The sequence below is a fragment of the Sinohyriopsis cumingii genome, chromosome 11 (genome assembly GCF_028554795.1).
Source record: "Sinohyriopsis cumingii isolate HCF-2022 chromosome 11, ASM2855479v2, whole genome shotgun sequence".
In the NCBI taxonomy this organism is placed as follows: domain Eukaryota; kingdom Metazoa; phylum Mollusca; class Bivalvia; order Unionida; family Unionidae; genus Sinohyriopsis; species Sinohyriopsis cumingii.
Genome location: NC_142971.1, coordinates 63,312,862 through 63,334,399, shown reverse-complemented (window position 1 = coordinate 63,334,399; position 21,538 = coordinate 63,312,862). Strand labels below are relative to the sequence as shown.

Sequence of the window (21,538 nt, the reverse complement as noted above, 5' to 3'; positions counted from 1 at the left end):
ATAATTGACTTTCTTTAATATTATTATAATGAATTATTTCATCACACACACACACACACACACACACACACACACACACATATATATATATATATATATATATATATATATATATATATATATATATATATATATATATATATATATATATATGGAAGCCCTTTTTCCCCATAACATCTAACAACTTGGAGAGAAAAGTATACGAATATGCAGACGGACAGCATGCCAGAGATTGATAACTAGGTGATGGGCATACATTTAAACTGACAAAGTAATTATCTGAGTGGAATACGTTATATAGGTACACGTCTGTGTATGTGTGTCTTTACGTCGTGTTCAATCACTTTCGTTTAGTTTGTTTCGTTTGCATTCATTCCTACATTAAATACAAGATAATACATGGCAAGCGAGGAGAGTCGTACCAAAAAAAAAAACATGCATGATGTCCATTTATAAAACTCAGATGAATCTGACAAATTTCGTCTTTTGGAGACCTCTACCTAGCATCAAAATAAATTGACAAATGCATTATTTATATGACAAAAACAGGAAATACTCTTCTTTTTTCTCTTGACTTTATAAGGTAAGTATTGAATTTCTCAACTTACGATAAAATTCAAGTGCTTTCAAAACTCTTCATGGCCTCGTATACAGAAATATTTTATTCACAACAATATTATTAGAGGAACATTGCCAAGAATCCAATTTAATGACACTTCAAGTACAAAAATGAACAAAGTCATATCTTTAAATCTTGTTTCTTTGCGTAAATAAATAAAAGTCAAAAGACGTTAAAATTTTAATAAAAGAAGTAAGGATTTGTTTTGCAGAAGTTCTGTTTTATTGTTTAGATAAATTTCAATTCTGTCTTTGTCTTGCATAATCAAGTTGCTGGTAACCATTCAATTATGAACTATGAGGAAAGTAACATATGAAGGATATTTTTAAAAAGTTTGCTGTATCTAGGTCTTATGTTGTTTCAGCGAAATTAGTGTTTTGCATAATATACCAAATACTACTACTACTGTGAACTTTGGGGTTCTTAAACTGTTAACGGATTAGAATATTCTCCTTCTCTCCATCATCAAAGTTGTCTTTTAATGTATTAATTTGGGATTTGTTAAAATTCTTTATTTCTTGTTTTTTTTATATATAATTTTATTTTCTTCCTTGTAGTTATGTCCTTGTATATTCTTTCTTCTTCCATGTCCGTGTCTGCTACTGCTTTTCTGAGTATGGTGGGGGGTGAGCCTGGTTCTGGGGTATGAAAGACGGACCTGCCGCTGGATACGCTCCATAAAGTTGCTGTGGGTAGTACTGGTTCGTCCCTTGAGCTATTATAAAAACGGATAAAATTCAGATGCTGATCTCGATTTCTCTCTCTCTCTCTCAAAAGGAAAACAATTTCAAATGAGACCATCTCTTTAAAACTAGCTATAAGTAAAATGAGCACAATTCAATTTAGGATTATCATTCAGTTTTACAGTAAGCCGATGGACGCAGAAGATGAATAGATATTCAATAATATAGACCACCGGACCAAAATTAAACGCGTGTTAAACAAACACACTTGGTACGACAAGTACAGTAAGTGTAAGTACTTCCATTTTCATGATAGTTTTCTTTTCTCCCTGCTAAAGAGTAATACATACAAAATAGTGCATCTGTAATTACTTCTCAGGGCATCAAAAAATTCCCGTCAAGTAGGTTTAAATACAGAAACAGAGCAAGCACTTCAAACGAGTGTCTGTAAATCTATCACAACAGCAAGTGCAATGCCGTTTTGTGTCCACAATATTCACATCACAGTATGTTCAGAGTATATCTTCATATTTCGGATTCAAAATGCTTCCTGAATTATCCTTAACATCAAGTAAACCTCGCCTATCCATTTACAGTATAGTGTCCTAAAAATAGGCTTGTCGAAGCTGAGCATATCCTCAATAGACAAATTTGTCTTTAATATCACATTTACTCTCAGCCTATCCATGCTTTTCACCTCTGCATGCTAATGTTGTGTATCTACGTCTTTACATCTAGCTTTTAATATATTCATAAAAGTCACTTGGTTATGTCACTGTGTTTCTCATTCCCTGGTTATGTCACTTTGTTTCCCATTCCTTGGTTATGTCACTTTGTTTCTCATTCCTTGGTTATACCATGCTTCATTAAAACTATAACTCAGTAAACATTTCTTAACATTTTGAGCCCAAATTATGGAGCTTCTACATGTATCCTCCAGACAAGCGAACTGCATTTTAAAACACAATATGGGCAATCAGTTGTTTCAACCAATAATTGATTGGCCTGGGAATCTGTACAGATTTAAGAGAGTTACGACCTAATTCTCCACGCACAAAATAGTGAGGACTCTATTTGCCTAACTGTAACACATATTTACAATCGTTAACATACGCTCTTTCTACATCATGGACTTCACATAAGCCCCATAAGAGAATCCAGAAGTCGAAAAGCGCAAATTATATCCCGGATATTTCATTGTTATAGTAGTCATAGGCTATTTAGCAAGAAGACAGGACAAAGACAACCATGTACAAATAAAATTATATTTTGCAGCCGACACATTTTTGTTGTTGTTGTAAATAATTCTCTAAATTTGCTTAATAGCCTATGGCTACTAAAACAATGAATAATCCAGGATATAATTTGCGTTGACATAAATGTACATAAAATAACAGATGTCGTTATGGCTCATCAATTTCTAGGTCAATACAAATATTTTCCAGTATCAGTAACAAGCTGAAATAAACTAGTTGAAACATAATAAAGTTAGAAGGTTGAATTCCTGTAGAAACATCCTTCTAAAGTTTCGCAAACATAACAGTTTTATTCGTTTGTCTTGTCTATAATTTGTATTTGCCTTTGAAAAAAACTAATTAAAGAGTCAAAAGCGCTCAGGCTAGCTAGATACTAGTTTTGTACTGTTCGTAGCCAGTTTATTGCATTTATCTTAATCAACCCCTGACACGCGTGATCCTTTGCTGCATCCAGTTCACTTGAAAGGATTGTTATTCGCCGTATGATTTGTATTCTTTATATACACACACACAGATATATATATATATATATATATATATATATATATATATATATATATATATATATATATATATATATATATATATATATATATATATATATATATATTGTGTGTGTGTGTGTGTGTGTGTGTGTGTGTGTTATCTGCAGTACCCTAACTTATTCTAAGTCCCGCTTGTTCTTCAAATAGTGTATGGTTTCTCCTACACACTGTGTGAGCATTTTATTCAGAATATTAGAAATCCTTTTACTCATAAATGGTGATAGTCTTATCCCTCTGTTAATATTCGGGTCATTTTGGTTACCATTTTTAAGAAGAAGAGCAGGTGTAGCAATACACTAGTCTTTTGGAAAGCACGAGTTATTAAACACTGCATTATACAAATATGTAAGTAGTTATACAGTGTAATTTTTAAAGTCTCTTATAATTTTAGAAGATATACCACCACATCTTGGAGCTTTCCCTGTTGCTTTACTTACCTCATCTTCCGTAATATATTCACCAAGATCATTCTATGTTGTATTATTGAAGGAATACAAAGTATAAAATGAGTCAAAGCTAGGAAGGTTAAATACACCCTGAAAGTGCACAAGCCATCTTAGTTTGGAAATCTCTTGTTGGCCATGTCATGACTTCGTTCTAAGAAGATACCAAAACGCTACAGAATCTATATTTAAGAGACTGCATCCTACTACTCATGGCTATTAATATTTGGTCATTACGTATTTAATATGTGAAGTAGTGTAGATTTCAGAAAGAGCGTAATTTTTAAAACCCATGACTAAGTGATAACGTGTGTATTGTTACGATTGTATGGTCTTAAACTATGTAATAACAAAGAGCAAAATCAAGTTTTGTATAATTAAAATTTAAATTCATTTTTCTAAAATAGAAAGTGAAAGAATTAAAAAAATAACTTACAGTATGGCAAATGAATTCGTAAAATCCTAAATGTTCTCTCAATTCCAATATTTCTGAGTAATCTGAATAGGTCACAATGTATTTTGAATGAAGTCACTACTGTACTGATGTGTCAACAGCACAGAGGAAACCACTGATATAACCCCAAATTGTCTTTAAATGAATTCATAATAATTCCAATACAGTTATTAATCAAAATATCTTTGAATGAATTCATAGTAATTCCGTACTGCTATTATATATACAAATAGTCTTTAAATGAATGTTATAGCTGTCATGTTTACCCCGACCCAGAGTAGCCAGTTTGAAACATGTATAATCAAGGTAATTCTGACTGGTCATTGTTTGATGTCGAACATTGCCGAAGGCTAGCACTAATCCGTTACGTAAGATTGTTGTGGCTAGAATCGAAGGACCGGACATCGGAGTTTCGAAGTCACAGACAGGCAATTATCACCTAGGTGTCGAAATGTTTCCAAGATCAAAAGAAATTGCCTGAAGAAGTGGGAGTGTCCTAACTTCTTTCCCCTGCAAACAGACAGACAGGTTGAACTGGCCGCTAAGACGATTGGACAGGGGCACAGCGCCACCCAATCAGAATCGAGATAGGGGGGAGACCTTGATTTGGGTAGAATGATATTCCTGCGTTTTCCGGCAAAAGTTAGTTCGCTGAGAGAAATTACCCGGAGAAGAGGTTAGCGTAACTCCGAATAGCCATTCGTTATTGGCGGGAAAATCTTAGAGCGGGAAATTCTAAGTACAGAAAGCTTCAAAGGTCAGTAGATATTTGTTCGGTCTTTGTGGAATGCGACTGCATTTTAATTGTAGGTCGTATGTATCCTTTATTATTACTAGAATCGTAGTACGAAGAATTACTTTGTTTTGTTAATATGTTTGCATATTTTGAAGAAATCAGTTGATATTTGTAAAGAATTATATAGCTTGCCAGCCGTCGTAAGAGTTAATATTGTAATTTACTATGTGGGTATTTTATAGTAGACTAACACATATGTTCATATGATTATAGATTTTGCCATTGTTGAATATTTGTAATGCACAGACATGCGTCTGATTTTGTCAGATTGTAGTACGATGAGATTAAATATTTATGTGTATATACTGACGTGACGCAATGTATTGATGTCTGTATAACAATTCGCTGATACTGTGTTATTACACCATTGTTTACCCAGCAAGAAGTGTGTGGGAATTTCGATGTGTATGCATGCGTGGCCGAAACAGTGACAGCTATCTGATGGTTAATTGTCGATATAGTGTGAGGTGAGGTTCGATAAAACATTTGTTAACGCCTTGTGATTTTTCACAGGAAGCTTTGAGGGACAGACCAGTTAAAGTTTGGTCCCGTTGTCTCAGATAGAGAGACGGAGGAAAGGAGAAGGTGAAGTTGAAGTCTGGGAGCGAAATTGGAGGAGGAGATAATAGAGAGGGAAAGGAGAAGAAAGGAGAAGTTGAAGTCTGGGAGCGAAGTTGAAGGAGATAGTAGAGAGGGAAACAGACAAAGGAGGAGTTAGAGGAACGGAAAGAAGGAAGAATCAGCGGGAAGAAATAGATGAGTAGATGCAAGGACAGGGGGAAAATCGAACTCACACTGTAAATCACGGAATGAATTAGGCTGCCACTTGGTCGAGGGAAAGACGAGTGATTGGAAGTTATCGTTTTTAAATTATCACATTTATTAAATTGTTATTGATTGAATTTCATCTTCGTGTTCTCTATAATTTAACCGTCGGCATTGCTGACTGGGGGCTCAGAGCTGTAAATCTACATCATCACTAATTTAACTTTCTAACCTAACGAGCCAGGGTGGAACTTTCAATTTAATTTAATTAAATTATATTGGGAGAACCCCACCCCAATACGCGAGAACGTCACAATAGCTTTTCATTTCCAACGAATGAATATATTAAATAAATGATTCAATCTTCTCATATAACCCTTCCATTACCAACACTACTACTAAGAATGTATAATTCTGCACAAAAATTCATTTATATAGAAAGATAATAAGCAATAGCGAAAATCGCAATTCAAGGCTTTGAAACAATCTTGGTATTTCGAAATACTGTATCAACAAACAAATCAGCTGATTTACTCTGGCTGATCATGAAACAGGTCAGATGCTTTCTAAAACAATCACGATCACCGTTCAAATGTCCTTGTTGCATTACATGATGTTTTGTGAACTCAAGTACACCTTAACCTTGGAACTTTATGAATGAAACAATGTACGCACTAGACGTGACTCATCTTTAAAGAGCAGACTGCGATCATGGGACACATATCAGCATTAAAACGTCATTAACTGAATCCACTTACCAAAACTATTATTATGAAATTAATGCACACAAGATTGTTATACATAACAATATAGGTTCGAGTCTCGGATTCGGCTAATGTGGGCATGTGAGAAAGCTTGCCAGTAGCTTCTCGAGGGTCGGTGGTTCTTTTCGCGGCTTTTCCGGGTTCTTCCTCCACCATTAATACTGGCCGCCATGTATAGCCTATCGTGTGCTGAAAAATGGCGTTAAACCCTACAACAACAACATAACAATATATTAAAATAAGTGGAGTTTGCGTAGATTAGTATCGGATATTGCTGCTAAACGACAACTAAAGTCGAGCAAACTGGCCAAATCAATGTTCAGTTTTCACTTAAATGAGCGGAAAATGTACATAGGTGATCCGTGCAACAGGGAGACTATACGCAATGTATTTTTCACTGCGACTGGTTTTTACTATAGGCTTTTGAGAGAGGTGTTTCTGCGGTAGAAATATGGTTGTTTTCCGTAGTCGCAGCAGAGATTCACGATACAGTCAACCCGAACATGCGTTTGTGAAATCTTGACGTGGAATTTGAAACTTGGTAACATTTGCAATGATTTCAGTCTACAAAATTGATAATAATTTAACAGAAAGAAAAGAACCTCGCGATCTTTTCGTAAAAGACCATTACTTACCAGACCGCTCCGGTTAGTGTTAGGACTGGTCGGCCTGGTATCAGGATAAAGTGACTGTGATGAGACATCATGCTACATGTCTGCGGTATGATGTCCGAATGCTAAACATAACTATAAACTGTCACATTGCAGACAGTGTAGCGATATGACTGAAAAATTGTTAAAGCTACATTAAAAATCCAAATCACACACACACCCATTACCTACCTACAAATGTATGTGGTACGTTGTTGGGATTAACCACAACTCCGCTCCTGTTCTTAGATTGAACGCACCAGATTATGCAAGCAATCAATGCACCAAGAAGAAACAATCCTCCCAGCACACATCCGACGATTATCCCTGCAATGTTCAGCCTGCAAATATGAATATGACAACACTAAATTAGTGTTTATGCCTACAGAGCAGAAGGCTTTCCGAGGAAAGACAACAAGATCAGATTACAATATCATAATTTTCTTCTTGTATTAAAAGAGTGTCCATCTGCCCGTATGTCTTCTCTAGTTTATCATATATATTTAGTGGTTTCTGGTATTAGCACATGAGAGTTTATTTTGGAAATTAATCAGAGCCTTGCTGATTAGCAGTCGGACACGGCAAATGTTTGACCATATGGATCTGTATTAATTTATCAGACTAAAATTGCTTTGTTTACGTGAAAGGAAAGTTGTTGATTGATGCATTGCAACACCGTATCAATGCTCTCTCTCTGTTTCTCTCTCTCTCTCTCTCTCTCTCACAGCAGCAAATCCATTTTCAATATATTGTTTAAATAATATATTTTCTATTTTTTTCCTTACAATTAAAACCTTTTGTTGTATTCAGAGTTTCTTTGTTGAATTTGTATGAAATAGAGTTTGACTAGTTGTAAATGCAAATGGAATATCACGACCATGCCTACAGTGACCATTTCGAATTCCGTAGTTAGCTAGTGGAATATCACGACCATGCCTACAGTGGCCATTTCGAATTCCGTAGTTAGCTAGCGGAATATCACGACCATGCCTACAGTGGCCATTTCGAATTCCGTAGTTAGCTAGCGGAATATCACGACCATGCCTACAGTGGCCATTTCGAATTTCGTAGTTAGCTATGAATAAGCTTTTACCTGAGAATTCCAGATTATAGTGGTCTTTATCGAGAAATTGCATAGTGAGCTTTTAGGCTTGTTTTTTTAAAGTCAAACTTGATTAGAAATTTTCATCTGTGTACAGAAGTAATGTATGCATCGCACGATATTAATTTATACCACTGAACATATGGAAATATTTATCTTTTTTCCATTACTGAGTGCATGTCTGGGGTAAATGTTTGTCATCTTCAAAGGCGAATTTAGCCCGTTACATAATGTTAAAATCCTTAGCGTGTTTTAAATTGTTGCGTGATGTCTGCATGCTACATTTAGGAACGGATGCATACTAAAAAGAATATTTGAAGAAATTTTGTTTGCGTGGGTTTCTTTGCTATTTTTTGTTTCTTAAGCTGGATTAGGAACATTTAATCATTTGGGCCTCAGTGATAAAATAAAGATACGAAAGGCGTATCGTTAACACATGGATCCATATTTCAGTTATTAAGTCCATTCTGATTTGTTGCATAATTCATGCATATCGTGTTTAGCAATTTTGGTAAAAAATGAAAACTTTTTGGAGAGTATTCAAGGCAAAACGGACTGTTCCTATCACCCAATGAAGTCGTATTTCTATACATAACTGCCGTATTTCTATACATAGGCCGTATTTGTATAAATAAGAAGTATTTCTATACATAACTGCCAGAGAAATCTCACGAGTTGTGCTATTAATAATCATCATCTGGTCACCTTGAAATCAACGATATACTTTAAAGTAATTTTTGACAAGCCGACATTTTTGAGTTGGCACGCTTGGTACATAGCCTATCGAATGTCTCTGGCTAGATTAGGCCTCGAAAGTCTGCAAATCCCGTATATGTACAAAGATTACCGTTAGAATGTAACTAATAAGCTAAAATATCAATATGTGTTTAATATTTGTCTAAACTTACTTCAAAATGCTAAATACTGGCATTATCGATGCTCTTAATGGCATAGTTTGTTCAGTTTGGTCCTGGCTAATGATTTAACGTAAATTGCATTTGGATAATTTTCAGTCAGTTAACTTCAATTTTCGTTTCCACATCATTGTTAGAATTTTGTTGTACAAAGTGTACTATGAATTTTCTAAAATTATCAAACATTCTAAGGTCGAAATCATCATAAAAATAAAATTTTGCGGTCAAGGTAACATATTAAACGATACTTTTAAACCGGTGACAAAATGGATGACATCTGTGTAATAAATCAGTGTTACCAAGATACTAAGATGAGTCTCAAGGCGAAATTAAAACCCTATAATTAGAGGCACTTGATTATAACCCTGAATAAGGGTGTTATGTCGGCAGACGGAATGTTCTGCAACGGTCCTCTTCTTTCATGAATTATGCTGAGCACCGTCTGTACTCATTTAGTGGCTCCGGGAATGCCTCTGAAAGTCAACTAACTGTTATGTTGATTCACCAGGCATGACTGGGTGATCGTGGTACCCTGTTTGGTAGAATAGAATTAGAATGCCATTCCCGAATTGTCACTGTTCAGATCTTTGCTTCTGGGTCTTGAGTGCACTCCAGGAAATGCATTTTGTATCATTGATATTGCCTGGTCGAGTCCTATGTCCCCGAGACGTTGTCAAACGGGGTCTTCCTCTTCTTCTAACACCTCCTCTTCTAGCTGATATGATGTATCGGATTTTGAGATTGCTTCAGTCTAGTTGAGTGATACAGGGTATCTTCAGTTTTAACACCATGGTCCACTTTAATAGTCTGCTGTTATTTGGTGGGAGATGAAGTTCTACACAACTCGACGAGTCTCAAATCCGATGCAAGATTCATCTGGAATGATGAAACGTCTTTCGTGACCCGTAAACGAGGCTCTTTCATCCTCTTGAACAGCTTCCTATTTCTCTCTGCTTTTATCGCCTTCCACGACCTTAATGTATTACTCTCGTCGTCTTCCCCGTTAATAGTATTCAACACTAATAGGAGGATTGTCCTTTTGACGCTTGCTTTTATGTTCCATCTCGTTGCCAAAGCTTTTTATAGGGCCCTAAGGGCCCTAGTGCTGGGTCCGGGATTAAAGCATTAGCTGGTAATATCGTTTGTACCTTGCCTTGATTAACAGTGTTTCTCTCTTGCTTTCTTGCTCAGTAGTTTTATCCTCGCGACTCAATCTGTACTGACGAACGCGTCGCTTTATATTATTGAAGCATGGATGTTAAAGAAAACATCGTTCACTCAAAATTCAATTCACACCACACATAAAAGCAAAGCAACTGAAACAAATATTGAGAGGCCCTTAAAAATATTATCAGTGTTAATAGGATAATCGATTTTCAATATTTAGCGTGGGGTGAAAAATGTTACGGCAAAAGAAGTCTTTAGCGCGACCATAAATTGGTAATGGCTTGCACGGCACGTCGTGAATCCTGACCTAAAATATCAATGTCAATAAAATGGCAATAATAGATGATTCTTCCAAGCTGTCATATGTACCATTGTATAAATCCTATTTGTTTTGTACGTTGATTTCAAACTTCCCATGGATACGTGCTTTCTTTAACTGTTATCCTACCCATGGTTTAATGAACTTTTTAACTTTGTAAATATCGCCATGCGTGTGTATCTAAATATGACATCTTAACATTTAGGACATAAAGCAAATGTTACTGCAGTCAATCGACAAGAACTACCACCATGTTTGTTTTTTAAACCGATGAATGAAATAAATTACCAATAAACATTTCTAATATAATGTATCGTCGTGTCCATAAATTCATAAAATGGTTGCCTCTCTGTTTTAACCAAACCAATGGTTGTAGAAGATTTTACTCTGTTCATTTGATAACATTTTATTGTGTACTCTTTGCTCACAGTAGCTATTCAAGTAGCTATGTTAAAACGACCTGTGCGAGTGACAGTACAATTGAGACACTACTCTCTATTAGTAAATAAATGTCTTGAAATCATTGATTATCTATATTACTGTGAAAGAATATTCAAGTGATACTACTTTCTGTAAACTTTGCTCGCATTAAATGGTCAAAATAGTCAATGAGTCAGAATAAAGGTTTATGAAAGTTATCGCTATCTATTTTCTTTAGCTTAGAAATGAGGTGTGTATAACACATGACAATGTACTAAATGATTTAAGCTCAAATCCTACGTAACAGCTGTGTCATCCTTTAATCACTACCAGTTTGTATGCTTGTGTATGTCTATGTTTGTGATTACAACTAAAATTTAGAACCCTCGATCCTCTCTTCTGTGTGATTATATAGTATATTTGTGTGAGGGCACAATAGTGTGTCTATAAACACTTCAATCCATGCCTACCTGTGTGTGACTGTGTAATATGTTTGTGAGGTTTTAGTAGTGTGTCTATAAATACTACCCTTATGTGATCGTATGTTGATATGTATGTAAGTATAGCATGTACATAAGCACTCATAGTTTCTTTTAGGTCTGCGCAATATTTCTTTCAGATGTTTTGATCTTATGTATAATTTGTATTGTATTTTGAGTGAGGGATGTTTTCTTTCACATTCGTTTTTCAGGAATGTAATGCAACGCGATCGTCATTACCATTGCAGTCCGCGGAAAACATAGTATCAATTAACATATCGTAATGGAGCTAGCGCCTTCGCTGGCTCGGCCTTGTCAAGAGAAAGGACACAGGCCGCATTCCCAAGGACCTGTTATATGGGGAGTTAGCAGAAGGTGCACGACCGACTTGACGACCACGTCTGCGCTACAAAGATGTTTGCAAGAAGGACATGAAGACGGCCAACATCAATGTCAACGACTGGGAGAGCTGTGCCAACGACCGTTCCACCAGGCGTCTAGCTGTCAGGCAGGGAGTTCAAAAAGCCGAGGAAGACAGAAAAAGAAAACAAGCTGAACAGAGAGCTAGAAAGAAGGATAAACAAAAGCCTACTCTGGAGCTACACCATCGTCTCCCGTAGACGGACGGATGCCAAGAAGAACGGAGCTAGCGACTGATATAATCCCAGCTCTCTACCTAAGCGCAATGAAAGGCCTTGGCTTAAGTCTCTTAGGTCTGGTGTCTGAAAGCACCGGCGAAAAGAACAATGCTTCTCTTGAGCTGGGACAGGGAAAAAGAAATTAAAAGATGACTGAGAAGCCCTAAGAGACCTGAACAAGAAAAACCAGCGGCGCAGACGAAGCAGCATAGACAGACAGCCGCCGAGGGTTCAAACAAGAGGAACCGAAATTCAAGTCCAAATAGAAAAAAGAGCCTGTTCACCTCGAATGCCTCCTCTCTCTCTCTCTCACACACACACACACACACACACACACACACACACACACACACACACACACCTTTGCTCAACCCTATCCTTGAATCGTTAAGAAAACATATCAGTCATGTAAGTCTAAATCAGTCAATATGTGGGGAGCAATCGATTGAAATGGGAATAGAAGACCAATGGAAAGAGTCTATATCAGCCAGGACATGCACCGAAGATACAGAGATTCTCGTTGATTGCAAGAAGCTAATCCTACCAGAAGGACTACTTAGACTGACCAAACAAAGGATAAAGGTGGTACAATTTTGGAAAGTCCACTTCCTTTAGCAGTCGTAATAGGTAACATTCTGACTGAGCAACATTTCCTACAGGAGCCACGTATTGGATACCTAAAATCCCAAGCTAATTGGATTGTGGCCTACCTATTTGACCCACCCCCACCCCCACCCCACTCCCAACCCCCAAGAGAATGAGAAAGGAAAAGCTACAACACACCGGCGGCGGAATCGAGGTTACCAAACCGCCCTTTTCAGAGAAAAAAGACTAATTAATAATAATGGTAGGGTTTTCAATTTGGTTGAAAACCCAGTTGTGATACACTGAACAGTATGCAAATGCGATCCTTTGACACCGGTCTAAAAGTAAAGCAAACATGTATCAAACAAGGCTGAACAAAATTCAACTGATCATCTAGCTCTAATATCACTTATAAATATTATAAAAAAATTGAAAAGTAAACGTTGTACACAAAAACCTAAGTTAACATAGGTAGGAAAATTTAAAACTGTAATAGCGTCACTCTAATTACGAATGTGGTTAACACAAAATTGGTAATGAGAGATAGCCCGAAATAGATATCTGGGCTGGATTTGACCTGGAAGTACATTCCTGGAGTTTCAGATATCCCTCTTGGGGGACTCTTATCGGGCCTTTTTACTCCTTTCCCAAACAGTATTCCTGCAAGGCAGGCCCAAGACCCGTGGGTGTCTATTTCTAATATGGGATGACTAATATTAAGTAATTGTTTAGCCACCAAATGGCACGCAGTGCGTGCCAAGTAGGGCTAGCCCGATGGGTGGGTAAAGTCCCACCTGTCGAGGAATGAAGTAGTTAGCTGTTTATCTCTGTATATTGATACAAATGGTGGTGAAATGACTCGTGCGCGTAAGGAATTAATTTTAGCAACATTTTGAGAGTCTCAAGTCAAAATTCAAAGAGATACAGACAATTCATAAAGTTCGCGATACTGAGCTGAACAACCCTTAGGTGTCTTCATATCTGAGAGAGAGAGAGAGAGAGAGAGAGAGAGAGAGAGAGAGAGAGATATTCCAAGACAATGTATGCTTACTGCGCACAGCAGACGTCATCGTAATCGGAGTACTTCGTTCCACAGCAGCCATTCTCGCAGTACCTTGTTTGCGTAGTCCGAGGCCAGGAATGATACACGTAATCATATTCGCAAATCGTAGCTTCCACGGGCAAGGCTGAGTAAAAAATATAATAATAACTAAGGACGACGCTTTCCATACATTAAGGAAACCTCTCAGGGCGGGTCTTCGTATACACTTCCTAAGCCCATATTAATTGTAAGTACAATATTACCGGTTTCTGTTTTATTAGACCAATATATAAAATCTAAAGCTTAGTTTTCTATGACCTACACATAGGCTGCAAACACCACAAATGTACGTGACTAAGTGCTTTTGGGGTGTTGTGATGCATCCATAAACTGCAAACAGCACAAATGTACGTTACTAAGTGTTTTGGGGGTGTTTTAACGCACAGCAATTGGTCTCCTTTGCGGACCAATGTCAGAAAGCAAAAACCAATCTGCGGTTTACCTATACCCTTTTCCACGGTCGCGAAACAAGCGAAAATAGATAGAACGTGAAAGGTTCTTGTTTCACCGTTAGAAATTTAAGCAAATTGAAGAATCATAGTTTGAATTTATGCTTACTCTGGATTTTTAAACACATTTTAAATAATCCGATATCTAGATTTAACAATTAATGGATATTGTTCTGCCACTCAGATAATATTTGAATGATGAATCATTTGATCGTGGTACCCTAATATGCTATTTTTGTGACGCTCACACTCTACGAAGTCAGCTGAGCCCTATAGTAATCACGATCACGTTGTTTGTCTGTGCTCATCCGGCTGCCTGTCTTTTTGTCTATGCATCCGTCAATAATTTGGTTCCCGCCAGATCATTTATAGGCGATGCCAATTATATTTATCCCCTCCTTCTCCTTAGCACATGCCTTACTGTTCTCTACCTTCTTCTTCTTCTTATCATTATTATTATTATTATTATTATTATTAAATTTCCCAAACAAAATCCAGTAAATATCTTACAGTTGAAGCATCCATGTGAATCAGTTCAAGCGAGCGGTGGTTTGAAAGAAATACATTCTTTCTTCTCAACTGTTTGAATCGACACCAAATAGCCCCCCCCCCTTGCCTCTCTCTATCTCTCTCTCTCACACACACACACACACGCGCGCACACACACCAATCCATGGATCCAGAGGTCCGCTAAGTCGAGAAAGGGTCACAGCTCGCATAAAGAAGCATCAAGAAATCAGATTATCACCATTCCGCAGCATTATTTGTCATATTGTCTTTGTAGCAGCGGTGAATGTTTAGACTTTATACTGTATCCACCTTTAAAACTGTTTCCTCGCTTTGCTTAGGGGAGTGAAGAAGAGAGCATATCATATCCACCATTACTGAGTACCAAGCAGGACAATTTTCTTTATAATAAAAACCGTTATGTAAAGGTAATAGTTTCAGCTGTTAGTTTTTAAAACTTAAAAAAAGGTGAGAAACTACAACGACTATTCCAGTAAGATACCTTTAACTATCCAGTTATTCCATGCGTCTTTAAAATTGTGAGTTCCTATTTGATTTACCATCATTTTGTATTTAGCGGAAAGAAAAGGATTCATTAGTCAAAAATGTTACATGCAAAACGTACAATGTTTGACTAAGCAGAATCAGTGAACTATCTTTACTGGCGAAAGAGGAGTCAACCAGTGTAAATGATATGAATTTTATAACACTTGTGTCTTTTGCAGTAAGTCTATCACCGGCAATATATATATATATATATATATATATATATATATATATATATATATATATATATATATATATATATATATATATATATATATATATATATTGCTAGTGTTTCTAGTGGCAAGGAGATTTCAAAGGTTTTCCTGCGTATAAGAAACAGTACTTCATATACATGGTTAACTTTGGAATCCAGCTTATTTTCTATTTGGGTTCTTTACTTGTAACAATGAATTCGATATATTTATTTGTTTGCCCAACTTCACTACCTGATACAGATTTTTTAACTTTCAAATGACCTTAACATTGTTCGAAGGTCAGAGGAAATGTAGGGATGCATTGATATAAACGGACAGTGATTACTTACTCTGCTGTCAAAGTATTATAGCAAACCTTCCTAGGGACTAAGACTTCTGACAAGACAAGAAAACTTGTACACAATTGTCGTTCATTGGGCTGTGGTCTAACTTTCGTGAGGTGTGCCTTGGGGCGGAGAAAAATAGAGACACGTCGTCCCAGCACGTGGCATAATAAAACGATCAGGATCATTTACCAGTTTTGAATGGAATTGGCTGACATTTCCGGAACTTTGTTCCCCTACCGTACACAAGTTTGTTTGTTTTGGTAAGCTAGAATGGGCGCGTGGTAAACTGTGTGCCATAAATCTGTTAACTGTCATGTATGTTTGTATGAGGTTGAAATGTCTTGTTACTGCTCACTTAGTGTATGATATAGTCATTGTACATGTTATTTCTAGTTAATAACTGCTTCCCATAGTAACTGCAATACTAGATAGGAAAAGCTCCCCAGACAGGGTGCGCCGCCGTCCATCATGGAAGCTAGTTGGTGTGTACTCAGAACGTGTGTGAATAAAGAATGTTAGTGCAACAATTTGAGACTCCCTCGTTTTCATGACATGGTGTCAGATGTTACTCTAAAAGATACGAAAACAGTTGTAGTCATTCAAATGGCGAAATTCTAGGCACCTGAGAGCTTTAAATTTAGGACGCCACTGGAGTGGCCGGATTCGAAACAGCGTTTCGCACGCTTTAGGATTGAAACCAAACAAAATAAGGAAAATGAGACAGTTTAACGAAGTTCACTTATATCTGCAGTAAAAAGCAGAGCAAATATTTAAATCATTCGAGTTGGTTGATGCTGAAGACGCAAAGTGAGCCCCAGTTTTACAGAAATTAACCGAGTACTTCGTCCCCAAGAAAAATATAATTCACGAAAGAGCATATTTTAGCAACTTATTCTTAAACCAAAAGAGTCCGTGTAGGAATTCGTAAGAAAACTATGAGATTGCCGATCATCGTGACTTCGGTTCTAAGAAGGAAGAAGCAATAAGGGATCGTCTCGCAACTGGAATCCTGGATAAAGATGTTTTCGGAAAGCTACAAATGGAGGCCGATCTTACGTGGGCAAAAGCCATACAAACATCAAGACAGTAGGAATTGGTAAAAAATCAAATACAGAACCAAAGTCAGACAGTGAAAAATTTAGATGAAATTGCTAAACAGAACAAGGCATCAGACACTGAACCAGGAACAACCAACCAACCAAATGACCATGTCATTGGCGAAAACCAAATCAGCCTGGGCAAGTAACAGCACAACAAAAATGCAATAAATGCAATAACAGGTACGGTATGGGTGAAAGATATCCCGGTAAAGGAAAACAGTGCAGAAGTTGTGACAAACTGGACCCCTTCGCAATTGTCTGTCGCTCCCAAAAAGTCAGTCATGTTACATTCAACAAAACAGCTGCTTCAGATTATGCAGAACACCAAGAAGCATTCTTTCTAGGCTCGATAACTAAGTGCGACGACGAGAGTCAGGCATGACGTGTGCTGTTGAACATTGGTGGAGCCGTAGTTCACTTCAAGATAGGAACTGGAGCAGACGCAACAGTAATGTCAGAAGCAAACTACTAATCTCTTCCAACAAAACCAAAGCTGAGACAGTCAAAATCCACGTTGTGTAGCCCAGAAGGAATTCTAGATTTAAGAGGCAAGTTTATGGCACAAACTACATATAAGGAAGTTAAATACCAGTTTAGGGTATTTGTCATCAAGGGATCACATGCCAACAATCTCCTTGGACGTGCAGTTACTCATGCAATGGGTCTTGTGGAAATATATGAAGAGAACAACAAAACAGCCTTTTGGCATCTTGGCTTGCTAAAGCGTGAGCAAGTAAAGATCGTACTCAGTGATAATGTGAGGCCATACTGTATAGCTGCACCCATGCGTGTACCATTCCCTTTGTTGCCCAAGGTGAAGAAATAATTGTTCCATATGCAACAGGAAGGCATTTGTGAGGAAGTAGCTGTAGCTGAGCCCACATAATGGCGTGCCTCGGTGGTACCAGTCCCAAGTAAAAACGGCTAAGTCAGAATTTGTGTGGACTTAAAGAAGCTTCATGAGTCTGTCATTAGGGAAATATCTATGCTCCCCATTCTAGATGATATATCACCAAAGCTGATAGACTCCAGTCTTCTCCAAATTTTATCAAATACCCTTACATCCAGAAAGTGCAAAGCTGACAACCTTTATTACACTGCTGGGTCGCTTCTGCTTTAAACAAGTCCTATTTGGTATTACGTCGGCACCAGAGACTTTTCAGAGAAAAATGACAGAGCTGCTGACTGACTATGAAGGGGCAGAGGACATTATGGATAATATTCTCATTTATGGTAGAACCTTAGAGGAGCATGACAGACGCCTAAATTTGGTACTGGAAAAGCTCAATAGGAGTGGTCTCAAGCTCAACAAAGAAAAACGTGAATTTGGGAAGAACAAATTGGAATTTATTAGTCACCTGATCAGCTCAGATGGCATACTCCCCAGTCCAGCAAAGGTTGCTGCATTGAACGAGCTACCTGCTCCATCAAATATTTGCGAGCGTTGTTGCGCCATGGGCATGTCAACTATATCTAGGCATAAGCAAAATGCGATGTTCGTTTAATCTCAAAAGAGGGGAGATGTGTGGTACAGTAGTTTTACATGCTATTTTTCTCATGCTAAGTGCATCGATAGATAGGAACTGTTCCCCAGAAAGGTGGCGCCGCGATCCATCACGGAAGCTAATTGATGTGTACTCAGAAATGGTGTGAATAAATACTGGTAATGTAAAAAACCGAGACTCCCTCATTTTCATGACACTTAGTTTTGAATAACCCCATTACATCAGAGAGTGTCAGAAACATAATGTAGATATGTGCCTTTTATGGGTGCTCACGATTCAATCACCTTTCACCTAGCCTTTATTACTAGTATCTATTATATTCACATTGATAGATTCAATATCATACACACTTAAGATTTAAACATTAAAGATGGCTTTAATAAAGGAAGAAGAGCACTACAAATACTGAACACTCAGCCATCATAGTTTCAACGCATGTCAGTATGTGTTACGTAGAAACTAAGCGAAATGATGAGCCAGCAAGAGGTAATGAAAATATTTAATATATTTACAATTGATCTAAGTAATTAATCTGCTTTAATAACGTTACTACAGACAATACAATTCTCTCTCTCTCTCTCTCTCTCTCTCTCTCTCTCTCCGTTAGGTCGGTGTGACTTAAACATTAACCATCATTCATATGCCCAGAGACATCGTCATATGACACAAGCAAGCTTTGGACATTTTTATATTTAATTAATAATATTTGATTTTTAAAACATTATAATAGGTGTGATAAAAAGCAATAACTACAACAATAATAAAGCATTAAATACATTACAGTATGTGTGCATGGTAACCAAGAACAAAGAAATTTACAGTATATTGTCGACAGGCTATTGTGACTTTGCATCATTGATTATATAATCACCGTAGGCAAATCCCAAAGAAATCGTACACATACCGTTACGACGAATCATATTCTTATAGGTTACTTGGTGTAAGTTCAGTTTCAAGGGTTTCATCTAGGTCAAATTCTTTTTTTCTCTCACTCTAGATTTCTGCGTATTTCGTCCTTTATGCATGAGAAGGGGGATGGAAACCAGAAAGGATGGCGATCAAATTGTGTACCACAGTAAATTCATTTAAAAATCGGGGAATATTAATACTAATAAATGTTATCGTTATTTTCATACGTCACTAATGATTAATGAGCGGAAATTTATAATTAATCTATAGGCCTAGAATCAACAGCACACATTTTCGAGGATTTTTATATACGTGTATTATTGCACTGTATGTGAATCACAATTTGATATACCAGTAGTACTGGTATATCAAATTGCTTTATACTAACACATTGTAAGCCATGTTATATATATATACAAGAAGATGTATTAATTTTTCATTAAAAGGAAAGCGATGCTTGCCGATTATCCTTTAAATAAAAAAAATTATACAACGAGTGGTATATCATTGATACAGCGTACATACTGTAAATATATTTTTATTTACATCACATACAAATACACGTATTTACACTTTGAATAGAGTTACGATATGTTCCCGCCAACTGTGTATTGGCCGACGAATGAACTCCTCACATCCGTGCGAGTGTATCCGCTATAATATGTAGTTCTACGATTTTTCTTGATGTTCACCATCACACATGCACATTGATAAGTTGATTGTTTTTGTTCTGAGTTTCTGTTTTTATTCACATTTATTAAAACAATATAAGACACGATCATGATTTAAACATGAAATATGTTGGGTTTTTTTAATGAATAAAGTAGAGCACTACAAACACGGTTTCCTTTTTGTACACTGAACCTGAACTGTCAGGCATTCACGTACTGGCAAATAGAAATTCGAGTGGAGTAGAATATAAGCGAAATGACGAACCAACAAAAGGTAACTAAAATATTTTAATATATTGACAGTTCATCTACATTATTTGTGCCTCGTAACCGACAAATTTAATATAAATGCCTAGCGTCGACTGGCAATTGCAACCAAGTATCAGCCTAGCGTCGACTGGCAAATGCAACTATGTATCATTGATATTATAAACACTAGTTAAATCCCTAGGAAAGCAACAACATACCGTTAAGCTCCCCTCCCCCCAAAAAGTTTAGATTTTAATGTTTTCGTCCGATGAAATTGTATACCATTTTGATTTCATTTTTTAAAAAAAACAGGGACTATTAATACTTTTTATCAATATTTTCTTATGTCGTTTATGATTAATGAATCAGTAGAAATTCATCATTGATCTATAGGCCTGAAGTTGAAAGAATGTTGATAAATGGTATATATATATATATATATATATATATATATATATATATATATATATATATATATATATATATATATATATATAGTAAAATATATATATCTTTTTTGCTGTTGATATATGACTGCATACTAAAATCCTAAAGTTCTAAAGCTCTATCAAGTTAAGTACACCAAACTGGTACAACACTTAGTTACAAAGATAGACATGGAATAGGATATAAACACAGGAGGAAAAATATGAATGAGATCAGCAGAGAAAGTCTTGACGGAAAGAGAGATAGAATAGTAGACTAGCAATATATCAATCGTGGAATTAAGGTTTTAAGCATGTGAATAAACTAGACTGTTAGGCACAATTCCTACCTTCTAATACAATGAATAACGGCAAAAGAACGAAGAGAATCATTCTTTATCTTCTTGTGACCTCGACTGAAACGGACTCTCACTAACAAATATTTTTTTTCCCTGGTAGTACGTTGTTTATCTCAGTGTATACCCCTTTCCAAGTGAACTTGAAGGATATGATTTGACCCTGATAACCGGAGATTTTGAAAAATCAATATCAAGTATATGGTTAACCAATAACCACAATTCAATATCAGAAAACATCGTATTTCAATAGTATCTATCTAAACAAAGAAAGGAGAGAAAATATTGAATCCCTTCGAGAAAAAGTTCAGTATGTCATAAACGCTCTTTTTTAAAATTAAAGCTTAGATGATAGGAAGCGTGATCCTTGTTTCTATTTGTTGCGATTTCCTTACCGGTCGATACAGATAGCGTTTGCTTTTTCCCGCTGTATATACCTGTATATGTGTTGGTCAATGAGTGTCGCTAAGTGATACTTAGCTGCAAAGGTATGTGATCTTTTAATCATAGATGATAAATGTAACCTTTCTTTACAGGGCATCTGTCCACAAACTTTGCTCACGTGTTTATTTCAAC

General features: G+C 36.6%; 1 protein-coding gene across 1 annotated transcript; it reads right to left on the bottom strand.

Moving 5' to 3' along the window:
• Nucleotides 1–647: 647 nt before the first annotated feature.
• LOC149788571 (uncharacterized) lies at nt 648–21,116 on the bottom strand. The gene is made up of 4 exons (XM_089974618.1): nt 20,957–21,116; nt 13,651–13,786; nt 7,168–7,316; nt 648–1,334 (listed from the first exon to the last, which is right to left on the bottom strand). Exons 1-4 carry the CDS (start codon nt 20,997–20,999, stop codon nt 1,219–1,221), a joined length of 444 nt encoding a protein of 147 aa, XP_089830744.1. The 5' UTR covers nt 21,000–21,116; the 3' UTR covers nt 648–1,218.
• Between the last annotated feature and the right edge of the window lie 422 nt (nt 21,117–21,538).

Excerpts from the sequence above, each read along its gene's own strand:
- LOC149788571 (XM_089974618.1), bottom strand. The coding sequence starts at position 20,999 with ATGATTCTCTTCGTTCTTTTGCCGTTATTCATTGTATTAGAAG. Across the intron at positions 13,787-20,956 it reads GTTATTCATTGTATTAGAAG|CCTTGCCCGTGGAAGCTACG; the intron begins GTAGGAATTGTG and ends TTTTTTACTCAG. Across the intron at positions 7,317-13,650 it reads GATGACGTCTGCTGTGCGCA|GCTGAACATTGCAGGGATAA; the intron begins GTAAGCATACAT and ends TCATATTTGCAG.